This window comes from Lepisosteus platostomus, chromosome 17 (assembly GCF_059453375.1).
Source record: "Lepisosteus platostomus isolate fLepPlt1 chromosome 17, fLepPlt1.hap1, whole genome shotgun sequence".
NCBI lineage: Eukaryota > Metazoa > Chordata > Actinopteri > Semionotiformes > Lepisosteidae > Lepisosteus > Lepisosteus platostomus.
In genome coordinates, this window is record NC_142627.1 from 12,321,556 (window position 1) to 12,337,497 (window position 15,942).

Here is a 15,942-nt window from a genome sequence, read left to right on the forward strand (position 1 = left end):
TACCTAGCTTTTTGTGATTAATGAATAACTCAGCACAGACCAGCAGAAGCAATACTGTATTTTGTTGAACAAAAGCTCTTCAATTACTATGCATGTGGCGTGTGTATAATTCATGGCTTTCTATGGGTGTTTTGTATAATTAGCTCTTCCAAAAGTTATTTTCACTCTTTATTCTTGAGTATCCATATTTGTGTCGAAGTTGCATTGTTAAACGTAAAGGTTGCGAATTTTTCTATTCATTGCTTGAAAAAGAGAATGAATTTGAGCGCAAATTAATTCACACCATACTGCAGATGTCCTGTGACCATCCTACTTGTAACCTTGATAAAGAATTCATTAACGGTTATAGAGCAGTACTCAATCCAAATCTTTGCGCATCTATAGCATTTATTTTTTGGTCAAGGTAATGACGTGGATGGGAATGACATTGGCTGCAGTTCTTGAATTGATAGATGACCCCAGGGTGTATGGACACAGATAGGCTTGAAAATAATTTGTCAGTAATGATTTTTTAGCAGGAAGCAATTACACTAAGCTGTGAAAATGGGGTGATCTCTAATGCTAAAGGAGAAGATAATTCCCTGTTGGTCAAAACTGTGTTCTTCAAGTGAAAATAACGTCAATTGCAATCCATTTAAAGAACAAATGTAATTGCTGTAGATCCAGAAAAGCATTTTTAGTTGACAATGACAAATACTGCAGTAGATCCATAACTCACGATATGTATGAAGTTGTATAATTCTGTGTGCTTTTTAGAAGCTGAAAATACTGTGAATTTGGAAGAACAGAAGGAAGAAAATGAGGAGGAAGACAAGGTCTCTGCTCGAGGTAAGAACGCTAACAAACATTCTTTATTATTCCACACTATTTAAATAATCTACTGAGCATGTAAAATGTCCCTCCATATGTTTCCACATTAAATAAGCTTCAGTTGGATTTCTTCTCCTCAGTATCATTGCTACATGAAACTGCTTGGTCTGAAAGCTGCCAACACACTATATCTGCATGACTAAGGTTTCCAGTATCCACTCAGGCAATCTATGAGCTTAAGGAGAATGCAACTAAATTAGTGATTGAAGCTGATAGAGGCAAGTCAATGTTGATAAGTCGTTTTAGACCTTCATCAGTGCTACTGCTATCACGAAATCAATAACACGCATCCCACTGTAAGATTGATTTTTATATGTGTGTGTGAACTCCAGGATTAATGGGTTTACAGCAGCAGAGTTGAGCTCATTCCAGGTTTGACACAGGTGCTGCCTCTAAGTGTTGTGTTGTGTGAAACCCAGATGGATCCGAGCTACATATCAAAAACTGCATCAAAATGTGAAGCAGTAGAAATGCATGTTAAACACAAAGTGATAATACACATTATTCTGAAACAGATGCTGACAAAGGCTGAGCAGCTGTAAAATGGTTGTTTAGCGACATACCATTAATTTTAGAGCAACAGGTCACGTTTGCATGTTTTTCTCAGCTTAGAAGAATATTTGATGGGATCCAAGATATTATTGTGCAGTCAAAGGCAACATTTATAAATGTACTTTTGTAAATCTGTGAGATGTTGGAAGAATGCAGACAGTAAATTGAAATGCTCATTTACTGTAGATGTATAGTTTCCTAATGGGATATACTGTATGTATGTCAAGACTGCTTAATCACACATCCATGTGTGCATGGAAAAGCAAACAAATATTGAATTTATACATTATACAATAAATTGCAAGAATGACTAAGACTCAAGGTAATGGAATTGTTCTGCTTACTTTCCAAAAAAGCTTTGTCAGTTAAGAAATACATGATGTGTCATGTGTCATGTGCAACTGGCTGTCTTTTCAATCATAAATGTATAGGTAGTGCAGATCTTCAGTCTTGTTCATGAGAACAGTATCTCATCTTGGTGCACAGATTGTTGCTTTGTAAGTATTAATGGAACGCACTTGGTTTGAAGTAAAGCCATGGGCTTGAATATTGAGTTTTACAGTCCGTTCCTTATGTTTGTGTGTCTGGCAGTCATTTTCTGATCTTTTCAAGACTCAATTCCCACAATATAGGTATCTTCAAAATCAATATAAGACCTCAGCATTCTCCTTCACTATTTCATATATACCTTCTCAGCACTGGTCAACTGTAATCGGGCTCTGTATCATAAATGGCATATAATGAATTTTTAAATTGCTTCAGTGACCTCTGCACCACTGTCTGGCTGAACATGTAAAGATTTCAGTCAGTTTTTTTCCTTGTTTGAGATTTTCTGTTAAATTGTTAACTTTATTCTTATGCACAGAATACAGTAGCAGCAATATGTTTTTTCATTATATTCATCAATGATCATGTCATCTAGTAAGTCAACAATTGAGAAAGTTTAGTTTTCAGTAACAAAATCAATTATGATATAACACCCTTCAGAACTGCAATGTCTTAAAAATATTAATTTTTTTAACAAGGTCTCCTTGTTACTTCATGTACAGTACAACTGATTAACTCAGAATTAATACATATGCTTTAATTACTACAATATGGAAACAAAATAATATTTGTCTGCAAATGTACGTTTTGGCAGACAACATGAGTTACATTTTCTTAACTTTGACGACATCTGAGACAACCTTGAGAGGGTGTCTGTAATTGTATTTTTTCGCTAACAAAGCTGGTTTCACATGACTCATGACACAGGATCAAATGTCACAAATGTCACTTGGCACAAACGTTATAAACCTTCAGCTTGCTGGGCCTAATCAGTACTAGATTCGAAGCCCTCCAAGGAAAACCATGTTACTGCTGCAAGTGGTGTTGGTGCACCAGCAGGGTGTACTCTTCCCCTCAAAACCACCACTTGCAAACCAATACCCCAGTATGGAAATTGCGGACATTGTACTGTAGGAGATGCTATTCTTCAAATTACATGATAAAACAAGATCTTGGTCATTAAGGATCTCTCTTTCCAAGTGTTGGCTTCTGGCCTCTACCCTCCTGTTCTTCCTACTTTTTAATCATTTTTGATTAATCAATCTTGTGTTTTTAGTTTCTCAAAAATGCACATTGAAGGTAGTCAGGAGGTAAATATTTAAATTAAACAGCATTCTGCGGCACTTTTGCCTATTTCTACATCAGGACCTGGTGTATTATTTAACCCCATTTGGCTCTTCAAATAATAATAATTATTGGAATAATAGTTTTGTATTTACGTTAATGCTATACTAGCGGTAATTATCGAGAGACTACTCATCTAGTGTAAAAAAAAAAAACAGAGTAGCCAATTTCATGTGGATTGCTTAGTTAGCTGTTTCGATATGCTGGTTTATAAGATCTTGTGCTGTATTTTATTTCCTTAATGTTCCAGATTTTTGTCTATCTTGGGATGAAAAAAAATTTTTTTACAGCAAGCTATAATCAAATAAGAATGTATTCTGAATCCCAAGATATGGTTTTGGCTTCTTGCAGTTTTTTCAAATGATAATGGGTAGGCCTCTCATAAACAGTTTGGTACAGCTGGGAATCTGAGCATAAGAATGATTCGAATAGATTATCAACAATGTTGAAACATCACTCACATAATCTAATGTTTGATTCTTAGTTGGTACAATCACCCCTAAACAGTGTGCCTGTATTGTTAATATATTTTCATCATGTGATTTACCACATTTGCGTAGGCTACTGTATGCGAGAGTGAGGTGGCAGTATTCACATGCAAGGATTACACAGTGGATGCAGCAGGGATGTCATGAGTAGATGGCCGGAGGTATGCACTACTGAATGCAGGCAGTTTCGAGTGCTCTTCCAGGCTGATTCCTGCATTATCCTGCAATTTTCCCTGCCTCCCTCCCCCCACCTCACTAAGAATGCACGTGTCTTTCTGCGGGCAGGTCTTGACAAAGCTTAAGGCATGTGCAATGTACTGTGACACAAAACAGTCATGCTACAATGGCTGATGTTAGAGAAATCTTCAGCAATAGTAGCACCAACCAAAAACACCTGTTTCCACTTGAACAGTATGCCTGGAGCTCAAATCTGTAGGCTTCTAGTTGTGTATTGTTATTTTCTTTTTTTTCTAGGCAGTATACAGTACATTTCTTACAGAAAGCACTGTGATCGTTGTGGTCACTGTGATCTGCTATATTTAATAAAGCAAGTAAAGGTATTATACAAGTACCATATATGTTTGTTTCTGTTTTATTGTAATGTGCAGTATTTTACAGTGTGCTTTTAATTTAATTTTTCAGCTTTTATACTGCAAAATTGATATTTCATGTGATTCATGTAGGACAATGAAAACTCCTCTCTTTGTGTGTACAATATATATCTAACTGCCATCAACTTTTTGAAATTCAGCATTTTGTTTTCTTCAGTGTACCACTACTTTGTGGCTGAGATGTCCCAGTGTCTACCTAACTCTAAGCTCAGAAACCCACACTCTTTTCACCTGGGACTTGATCCTTCAAGCCTAGCTCTACACAGACATGAGTCTGGGGAAGTATTCCACTGAGCCATCCGTGCCTCAGGGTTTGAATGAGTTCACAGAATTCTAAACTCGGGATGAATTATTTCTGTCTTATTTTCTATCTTTAGATAAGAATACAGAAGAGGACAAGCTTTCCTTGGAACACAGCCAAGGAGATGAATCAATGGAGGATCCTGAGATCACTGAGGGTGATAGAGCCTTTTTAAAAAAAAATAACTTTGGCTAGATGAATTGGGAAGTCGATTAAAAAAAATGAAGCTTGTTACATTTTTCATTTTAGGTACACAGCATAATTGTCACTTCTTTAGCTAGTTAATTCATGTAGCGCAACCTTATTCATAGTGTAGTAAAACAGTGAATAACTGTACTAATAATTAGTTCATTAAAAGTAGCACCCCTCTTGAATGTTATCGTACATTAGGTTTGTCCTCTAATAAAAGGACCATATTTAGTTCACGTAGTTTGTCCTTCAATAAAAAGCCATATTGTAAGTGACACCACTCTGTACATAAATACTGTACATAGTCATCACCACCACCTCCAGATCTATAATGTTCTTAGCATGACATGTAATTACATCATGCTATTATAGAAACCCCTTTTGTTTCTTTTGTTCCGTAAGATTTCTAAATTCTAGAAACATTTATAAAACTGTACCTGACAGAAAATATATATCTTTATCTGTATCTGTTATCTTTTTAGTATTTCATTAAATTCTATATGAACACCTAGAGGTTTTGGTGGAGAAAAGAGTCATTCAAGTACATACAGTATAATTGGTTGACTGGCACCAAACTGAGTGGTGTTCCAGCAAGCAGGACTTTATGAAAAGAAATCTGCACTCTGCACATTAACAATTCACATGGATGAAGACTAAAGATGAGTGCACAGCTGGTTCAGCTCGCCATTGTTATTTTTTAATATAAACCTGCCCATTGGCCCATTGTGTTTTTTCAAATGTAATGGAAAAAAATATGTTAAACCCCCACTCATGACCCTCATGTTCATCATGATCATTGTAATAAATACAGCAACAATACCGCAGAAGATATTGAAACCTGCATTTATTCCTTAAAGAAATACAAATGAGAAATAAATGTGAGCATACGGTAAAGAGCAGTTACTTACTGTTTTTCTCCTTTTATAATTTTGCTTTGATAGTACAAAGTGAGAACAGCTCAAACCAGGATGAAGGGAAGTCTCAGTCAGCAGAGGTGGGAACAGAGGCACCGGAGAGCCACGGTAAAACTAAGATCAATACGACTCACTCCACAGCTGGCAGTATTGCTTCTTAATGGCTGCCATTGTTCGGGGAAAACTACCCCCGTGAGTTTAAAAAACACACAGTCGATCAGACCTTCAGTACATTAACCATGGAATCATGGGGATGTTGTTATTGTTTGTGTCTTCAGTAAGTGTGCAGTAAAATAATACAAGCAAAAGAAAAAATCTAAATGTTCTCTGCTCTCAAAAGAGGGTGTTGCGGCAAATGCAGTATCCCTTGTTTTCACGGTTCCCACACAGTAACCAAGTTAGCAAAAAAGTCCATTCTCTCACAGAATTTTGTATCTGAATCCTCAGGACTGAGTTTAACACCTGAAATCAGGCGGTCTTTTTAAACTTATCCATTTACATTTGCCTTGAATAACCTGGTCATGTCATCCAAGTGCAGAGTTTTACTCTCACCAGATATCAGACACTGACTCTTCACAAAGGGGAAACAATAATTAAGGCATTTATATAGAATTTTTCATCCCAAAGCCCTTTTCATATAAGAGGGGACATTATCCACCACTGAACTGCAGCACCCACATGGTGGGTGGCCGTAGCAGCAGCAACAGCAGCAACAAGCAGTTCAGCCAAAGAAGTGAGGAAGTCTTTCACCAGTTGAATTAAGTGGAGAACTTTGGAAGGCCAGATTGTTCAAGCCCAAACTCGACTTTAGCCGGGAGTACACAGTTCTTTTAAAAGTGGAGCGCTAATTTAAAGTCCATTTAATATTAGGGGTTCTTTAGTTAAACAATGAGGACATGCAGCAGCAATCTAATTAAATTAAATTAAATCAACAAAGGTTTGTTTAATTAATTTAATTAAATGCTGTCTTTACTTGCTTTTGTATTCTTTCCAGTCATGCCATGGACTAAAGTTGTCAGAAATTAAACATTGCAGAACTTTCCGGCTTCCTTATTCTGTTCATACACATGGGAGTATTGTGTAAGATGCATTGATGTGATATCTTGTTTATTATTTAAAAAAAAATAATTGATTTACAAAGCTTTCCATTAATATTTGTGGTAGTGCTGTCTCTTCCCCAACCTGTTTTATCAGAATGACTACTGTACATCTATTTTATCAGACTGACAGTTTTAAAGAATTGCTTGAGTACTCTTGTAAAACATTAATACATGTAAATGTCTTTTTTTGAGCCCTAGGCAAAAAAGTAACTTTGAAAACTGTTATTTTTCTTCATGCTACATAGATTTTCCTGAAATAAGTTAATATTGTGGTGCTTCCATTGGCAAAGCCTAATGACTGTGAAGCCTTACTGGCGCTGATTTGATTAGAGCTTTTCAGATAGCTGTTGGAGAATACCACTTACAAAGCCAACTTTCAATGCAGCCCTTACATGTTATTACCAAGAAATCGATTATGCCTCCATCTTACAATGGAAACCAACCATTTAGTGTAAATTTATTTCCATTTTTGTTATTTGTTTTCTAGATACACATTTAACTTCACTTCTGAAAAAATACCTTTTCAGATAATGTTGATGTATTGTTGACAGAACGTTCTATATTCTGTTTTTCATTATTCCTCATAATGGCAGCATTTGGTGGTAATTTTTGGCGCAAACCATTTTTTTACTTCTTCAGTTGTATAGTATGATTGAAGTTTATATTCATATTTTACATACAGTAGACTATGCAATCCATTTTGTTCTGCATATGCTCTTCTCCTGAAATACATTTCTTCTGACATAAATATACAAATACAGATACTGTTTGTTAGCTCAGTTTAATCAAAATAAAAATGATCGCAGACATTGAACCTAGGATATTAAATTCTTTTAATAAAAAAAGCTATATTTACCTAGCTGATTGTGAAACTAAAAGCCTGCAACACTGGATATTGACAAAGGTGAGATAAAGCTAGAAGTAATTGCAATAGATTAAGTAGCTCTGTCATCTCTTATGAGGGTATCTCTAAGAGAGTTGTATTGAGCCACAGATATTGACCGTTTCTTTCTGTTCTCCACAAAGCAGATTTTTAAAGCCTGCTTCCCAGAGAACTCCACATGAGATGATTCAAAAATATACTCAACATATTAAGTGTGATTAGACAGCCTCCTGCTTGCCAAATGTTAAAACATTTATTGTTTATTTGCTTGTTCGAATATCCTTCATTTCTAACAACAGGACTCAAATCTAAGTCCTTAAACTCAGTTGGGTTCAGACTTCACTAGTGTTTCCCAGGAATCTGCTGAATTAAAACCTGCAAATCTTGTTTGATTTGGGACACTCCGTTTTGAATTCTTTTGACAATTGTGGAGAACAGAGTTCTGTTACCCATGCTCCTTTCAGAAAAGAGCTGGATGAGATTCTTGGGTCAATTATCTACTAACTGCCAAATCGAATAGATGGGCCAAATGGCCTCCTTTCATTCGTAGCCTTTATCATGTTCTTGTGTTCTTGTATTCCAATGGCAGGGTAGCTTTTACCAGACATACACAGCTTTTTGTGTAAGCAACCCCTTCCAGTTTTCTGGGTCACATGCAAGTCTTCTTAGTTTTTGGGAGAGTTTGGGTTCTTGTTTCACTAGTGATTTTGATGTAGTATTATGGGTTGATGGTGAAGATTTGAAAGTTGAAGAACTGTTTAACTTCACTAAAAGAACATACAGTACATACAGTAGTTCTCATTTTGCTGGCACATACAGTATACTGTATACATTCAGGATAAATAGCATATTTAAAACCAATAATGTGAAAGCAACATGAAACAAAACCATTTGTTCACCACATCCTACTGAGAGCTTAACGGAGCATATGTCATCCTTGTAAAATGAAGGATAAACTGGTGTCTGACAAGTATAGGAAATAATCAAGGGATGGTTTTAGGCCACAGCTTGAAGTCATTCCCTGTTGAACTGTTCCTGACTTGTCTTGTTTTCATCTCTGAGGAACTTCTTTAAGTGAAATGTATTTGAAACCATTACTTTGGCTGCATCAGTTTCCTCAAGAGATGGCTTTCATTGCATTATCTGTTCAAAGTGTTGTAGATTATTGGCACATACTGTAGGCTGTATCACAGAACCAGGTGACTTGAAGTCACATGGCAACATCAGCCGGCTCTACTGTATATTTTTTCAATGGCAAATTTAAATTGCTGTTCATTTTGTTCCTCACATCATGGAGAACCATAACAACTTTAAACCTGACATTTGTTAATTACAAATAACTAATTCATTACGCAATTTTGCTTCATTCATATACTATATCTCCTAAAAATAATAGTGCTTAGATATGAGTATTTATTGAATAAATAAATATGAAAATAATTGAAAAATGTCACTTTTTAAAAAAGCATGTGCAAACTGCATTCTGCTTGATGATGGATCCAAAAAATAACACCTTTTGAGTAAATTGCCCATGGCATAGAATAAATGTAATGTACTGTATGTGCATTCTTCTTACACAGGATGTGTTGTTCCATCAGAAAAGAAAAACAATCATACAGTACATTCTGAATCAATTTGTACCAATTTTTGCAGTTCCTTTATTGTATAGTTTTAAACAAAACTCAGGCTTTGTCCTAGTATGTCTCGCCTGACGTGCATTTTATAGAGCTTTCCTACAGAGGAATTCTCTGCACTGAAAGGAATTTCCACCGAGGAATTGGTATGTGAGTGGGAGAATTCTTTAATTGGCTGTTTTGTGCCACTTTTTGGCTCTCTTATACACAATGGGATGCGTTTGACATGAATGTAATTTTGGAGAGCTCAGTAGGAATAGCCTCTGGGTAAGGGTTGTCAGAACAAAATTAACAGTTGCCCTGTGTTTGTATATCATTGAGTGGTACTCAGGAGATGATTTTGCTGGGCTTTGTATATTTCATGCATTCTTGGTTTTCCTGTGGTACTGTAGTTCTTGCTGCTTACTGTATCTGTTAACTAAGGATAGCTGAACTGTGCCGATTCCTAAAGGAGACTATTCATTCCATATTGGAAGGTTTGAACTTCATGCCATTAATGAATGTGCAATTAAATCTCTGAATCTGAACAGTTTAAAAAATGAGCAATGTTTATTAGAAACACTCTGTCTATTATCCTAAATGGGTGTGTTTTTTTAAAAACATATTTGGACGTTTTATGCCAATGATAGTATAATTAAATATTATACAAATGTACTATACAATTCCCTAACCTGTGCATGATTATTTTTATATACAGTATCTGTAATGTTTTAAGTGTCTGTTTAGCCATGTTTTGTCCTTCACCATTGTTATGTAACACGACAGATAAACAGATCAGGAGCAACTCTATTTGAGGACTGTATCAATACATATATACCTCTATAACATATATAACTCTATAACATATACATATACAATCAAGGTCCCATTAGTCTGCAATTGAGACAGAGATTAAACAATTCCAGACTATGGCTTACTATTTTTTTATTATTGAAAATTATTTTAGACTTAATTAAAATTGTAGTGAAATTTGAGATTTTTTATTATTGAAAAGGCATAGTGTTGAAGCCGAAAAATAGACAATATTTTTTACAAAGGCTAAAATGCTGGCTGAATAATGAGGGATAATAGATAACCTTATTAATAAAAAATAACAAGCAGATGAATTGGTACTGAGTAGCAGGTGGAGTATTGGTATAGGTGACTCTTGTCAATGAATGTTATGCAAATACCTGGCAATTGGCTGAAAGACATTAGAGACTTAAATCTCTCTTTAAATAAGGGTTTCCTTAATCATTCAGCCACCAATCTAGTAATGTGTAGCCATTGTGTGTTGTCCATTATCTGGTCACCCTGGCTTGTTCCCTGTTAGCATCAAAGAAAGTATTGCAGTATGTGCCTTCAGCAAATGGGCTTGAAGGTACGTAATTTCAATGTAGCTTTGAAGATGTTCTTTTGATCAGTGTCTTTTTTCAGTCCTTTTTATATTGTGCTGGGGAAATGAGCAAGGATTACACTCAAGGTCATGGAATAATTTGCTGCTGGTAGCTATGCAAGGCCTTGCCATTGTCTAGCAAGTTCATCTTGACATCAGCACCACAGAACATGTTACTGTATGGCATCAGGGAGATGTTGTCACTCATCAGAACTTCTGTCTCTTTGTCCTTTCTGGGGCAAAATTTATATGGAGTATTATTTGACGTTACATGTGACCCACACTACTGCTTTATGTAAATGGTGGAAGGCAACTGAAAGCAGAGTTCCAAGTGTTATTTGCCCAACTCATTTAGTATTCTTCTCTTACTGCAGATATTTTGGCAATAGCGATACAACAGCTGGTGCTTCTACCCCAACAAGCTATAGCTTTCTGTATTTAAAGTAAAATCTCTGCTGTGTGTTTCATTTACTACTTTTATTTTAATTGCAGTTTTCCTCTTAATATTTTCTTAATTAAAAAATGTTTTGAAAAATGATCAAAAACATTAGAAGCACCTAATAAGGGTGCCAAATGAAAAGCATGTCAGCTGTAATTTGGCCCCCTCAATTGTGTTTGTTGACAGAGGATTTTTGATTCAACAGTCTTTTGTGTGTTTAGTTTTTCCTACAGTCACTGGTCATTCAGCTAACTGTTTTATAAATGTGTTTTATAATGTTAATGATAGCAGTGTTTTAGTGATCAGCATCTTGCCTGTCTTCCTACTTTCACCCATATAAATCATTCTCTATCTCCCCTTAATAACTAAATCTGTTTCATTTCAGAAAGCAAGTTCAGCTTCACCATGCATTACATAATTTTTTTTTGTCATTGCAGAACAGACAGCAGATCCCACAGGTGTTGCCAAAGAGACCTGCATATCAGGAGAGCCAATGGATGGTGAGTGTGCCCATGCAGGTGCTGTAAATCTTGACAAGCTTTGACATTTACTGGTTCTCAATGTCATAGCAATTAAGAGAAAAAAACATGTCAAACCTATACACATTTTGTTGATTTTGTAATTGCATAATTGGTAACTTTGAAATGGATTGAATAAATCTGAATATTATAATATAAAATATATATAAAAAATATATTAAATATATAATATAAAATAATATAAAAAGTAAATCACAGGTAACAATTTGTTTCATGGTGGGGGGGGGGTGTCTCTCATCTTGATACAAAACAGTTTTTCTAGGGTTCAAATGAACTGAGAGTTTAGAAAAAAGAAAAGTGTTATTGAGTTACTTTAATAAAATAAGTTTCTTTTTAAAGAAGATATAGCAAATAAAAAAGGTGCTATAAGAATCACACTACAAAAAAACAACATGTTAAATATAAGCCCAGATACTGTAGGTTTCGTATTTGCAGTCACTTTTTAGTAGACTCTTCTTCAATAGCTGTCCACAGGATACTTGCTGAGTAAAATATTGGAAGACCTTGGCGTAGAGAACTGAGTGAGTGTGTGAATGAAAAGGAACAAGCCGGGGTTAATTCCACAATGAAAAGTGAAGAGGAAAGTAGAAAATTACCAGAGTTTAGTTCCAGAGTGAAAAGTAAACAGAAAGTATAAAATGACAACATTTCCCGATGTGTGGAGGAATTGGAATGAGCGGGAAATACAAGGCAAAGGTGTGGCTCAAGAGTCTGTCAGAGGAGTGAGGAATAGGGTCCAGTGAGATGGAAGGATGGGAGATGCATTCTAGGGGAAGCATGGATGGCAGAAATCTGTAGATGAAAGGAGAGATTTAGAAAGAAATTAGTCAGTCACTGAGAACACAAGAAGTTATGGAACTAGTTTAAAGCTTTCTGGAATAGGAGTCTTTATATCCCTGTGAAAGGATGCAGAGAGAGTATCTCTTGAAGAAGAACAGCTCTGCCATGTTCTTCCCATTATACAGTAGTATATGAAATTTTTATTTTTATTTTAATTCTCACTACGCTTATCAAAATTAACATATAACATATAATGTGTCATCAAACTGTGTTGCACACAACACATGTATTATACCACAAATGTGATATAACAAGTGATGGCAAACAGGTCTTTAGGACTTTAACAAGTGTTAGAAAGTGAAAACAGAAGTCGCTGCCTACTGTGTTCACTCAATATCACAGTTGACATGTTCACTCTGGTAGTTCTCCGTTTCTGTAATTATGACAGAAATTAACTGTAAAGAAGATTCAGAGTAGATGAAATGTGCTAAAACTGTAAATTGATATATTGTGAGCATAGATTTTTTTATGTATGTAGAAAGTACGCTTCTGGAGCTGTGTTTGAAAAGGTAATTAAATTTGTTGAAAAATGTGTGTGAAATATGTCATCAACATAAAAATGCATTTCAATAATATCTAGCCCTGCTGTGACTAAGGCACTTGGTTAATAACATTATTATTAGTATTTTTCATGGCTCTGTCACTGAAGATAAAAAGAATGAATGAAATGCTTTAATATCCACTGAAATATGATGGTATTTTTCATCTGTTAATGCCTTGAAATGATAGACCTGTTGAAGGACATTAATCATTTAAGGACAAATTCTTACTTTCAGATTACTGAATCAAAAACAGCCTTTTGATGGAAAGAATTCTTATAAATCAATTAACCTTTAGAAATCTTGATACTCTATGCATTTTCCGGCTCTCTTATTTTTAAGTTATTTTAATTAAATGATTAACACGTAATTTATGCAGGCAACAATCTAAATTTTACAAGAGATAAGTTTGAGTGTCTTTAATTATGGTGGTGATAGTGTTGGTTTCTGTATTTTCATAGGTGCTTAATGGAGACAGCCCCGCTTTTGAGCTATTGCATTTTGTAGTGAGTTTAACAACGTTTAGACTGTACAATGAGGAGCTACAAAATATGCTAAGTAATTCATAAAGTGATGAAAGGCAGGGTAGCTGTCACTGACAAGTAGGTATTGCAGGTGTGTAGGTTGTGTTGGTGGGTGTCCTCTTTTGAATTTTAAGCAACCTTCTGTTTCTGTATGATCAGCCATACTGTATACTGTATTTTTTGTCAAAATTGTTCTTTCATCTAGAAATCAGATTTTCATCTGTTTTATATCTTATTAGTTTTCTTGTGAGGTTTGCACAGTATCCTATCCTCTTCTGTACAGCTTTTTAAGTGCAGTAGTGGAAATTTCATTTAAAAATCTATACAGATTGTCCTGAAATTTAGACTTCGAGATGCCTTCAATTCCAATTTTTGCCCCTGGCCAGGGTCTGATTTCTAATAAAAAAAGAGTCCATCATCTAATAAAAGGCAAAGAAGTGAAAAAGTGTAAATTTTGCTTAGTCTGTTTTCCTGAGCAGATTGGTGGCTTTATTGAGACACAACATTATCACTTCTAGTGTTAACATGTTTGTTTGCTTTTTTATGTGTTCAGAATCTGTTCCTACTGTATGTGTGCACATGATGTTTTAGACTTTTTGGTTCTACTTCCACTGTAACTAGAAACTCTTCTCTTGGCTTTATTCTGTGTGCTGGTCAAAGTCATGATGATTTTCACTCGGAAAAGCCACAAATACAAAAAATTACATAGAATAAAAATTGATTTCTGCCATTAAGGAATATTATCAAAAGACATGCATTTGTTTAGGGATTTACTGTAGTTCTTCAGACCCCGTTATGTTGTTGGGGAATGTATACTGTAACTAAACTTTTATTCCCAGAATAAGTAACAGCAGGTTTTAGGTATCTTATCAATATGTTTGATTCTGTTGTGGAAATCTTTTGGCTTTTGGTTTGTCGATTTTTAGGATAAAACTAAAACAGAAAGAGTAATATAATAATTATCTGTATTTTCCAACATTGTAGTGTTTATTCTATCTTAGCAGTGTTCATGCTAAGCATTGTGTGAACCCTGAGGTGATTCCAGTGGGTATTTTTTCATACCAGGATTATTTTGTTTTGAATTGAACAGTGAACATACACTTTATGTTTAGCCAACTGCTAGAAGCAAAGCATGTTCTGAAAAATGGTGAGGAACAATGAAATTATTAAACCTTTCTGTAACATAATTGACGCCAAAAGCACCATGCACATTTTATAGAACCGGTAAGTTTGGGAATATATTTATATTTGGTTTATGTTTCCCCAAAAAGTTGAATCAGAATAAACTTTTAAATAAAACTTTTAAATAAAAGTCTTCCAAGAAGTATTCAATGAAACATGTCTGACAGATTTTGTCTCGTGGTGAAATAGTGCCTTTACCAGCCTCATCTAAGGTCTGCTTAGGTCTGCTTTGGTCTGCTTTCCACATGTTGATGGCTCTCATTGACCTGCTAATTAAATACATTCTGTAGGTTTACTCTTTGGCTATTTGCCCCCCTCCTTTTCTGCTCCCTCATTGTATCTTCCATAACACTGCAAGCAGATGGTCGGAGTTTTTCTTTTCACCCCTTCAAAGAGCTTCGTGTTTTTCCCATCTCATCAAGCATGTCTTAGCTATGTGTAATTAGCTTGAGGCTTTTCAGACCACGCAGGGGATCGGTTAAAGACCTGAGTGATTTCAATAAAAGATTTGTAAAGCAAAGCTTGTAAGGTTAGGCAAATCCGCAGGAGAGCACAATACCACTTAGCGTCGGAGACCTTTCTCCTTTCTTCCCTTAAATCGCAGAATATTGATGAGGGCTCTCTTGGCTTTCACTTTGAGTGCATGTAGGGGAGTACAGGGCATTAAAATCAGGACTCCTTCCTTCACAGTAGGTCACAGTTCAGTACTTTTTAATTGGTTTAGATTGTGAGATCCTATATTATCTCAAAGCAATAAAAACTGTATATACAATCAAGTGTTTCACAAAGTGCTTTTTTGTAAGCGTGTACCTTTATTCAGAGGAGATATTTACACTCAAAGACTATGACCTTTTAACATTTACATATGAAAATGGTTTGCTTTCCAAATTTACCACTTCATTAGTCTTTTTAGTAAGACCTTATTGCATCTTGGAATGTTTTTTTGAAAGAGGACAGATCTTTAATTCTCAATAGATCAATAGTGCAGCTTTCCCATGTTAAGAAAACGTCGCAGTGGGGTAGTTAGGCAGCTTGGAGCCCAAAAACTATTTTGGATGAATGAAATAAAGGAATGTTTGATACCTTTTTATTTGGCCAATGTTAAGGTCAAACACACAGAGCTGTCAGACCACCCGGACTTCTTTCTAACATTTAAAATAGAATTCACTCGCACCTGCTGAAAGACTGCTGTCTCTTAAATTATTCTTTACACGACCTTCTTATTGCTTCAGTATAATAGAATGCTTTCTTTTCTTTTTAAATTAATTGTTTTTAGTCCAGCTCTGATAGA

At 35.3% G+C, this 15,942-nt stretch overlaps 1 protein-coding gene across 2 annotated transcripts in view; it reads left to right on the top strand.

Moving 5' to 3' along the window:
* Positions 1-15,942, top strand: part of macrod2 (mono-ADP ribosylhydrolase 2) — a 597,178-nt gene that overhangs the window by 568,478 nt on the left and 12,758 nt on the right. For both annotated transcript variants that reach the window (XM_088609520.1, XM_088609521.1), the window contains exons 14-17: positions 757-828; positions 4,570-4,650; positions 5,624-5,704; positions 11,465-11,527. In XM_088609520.1, coding sequence (XP_088465646.1) covers positions 757-828; positions 4,570-4,650; positions 5,624-5,704; positions 11,465-11,527 — 297 coding nt within the window. The remainder of the gene's footprint in view (positions 1-756; positions 829-4,569; positions 4,651-5,623; positions 5,705-11,464; positions 11,528-15,942) is intronic.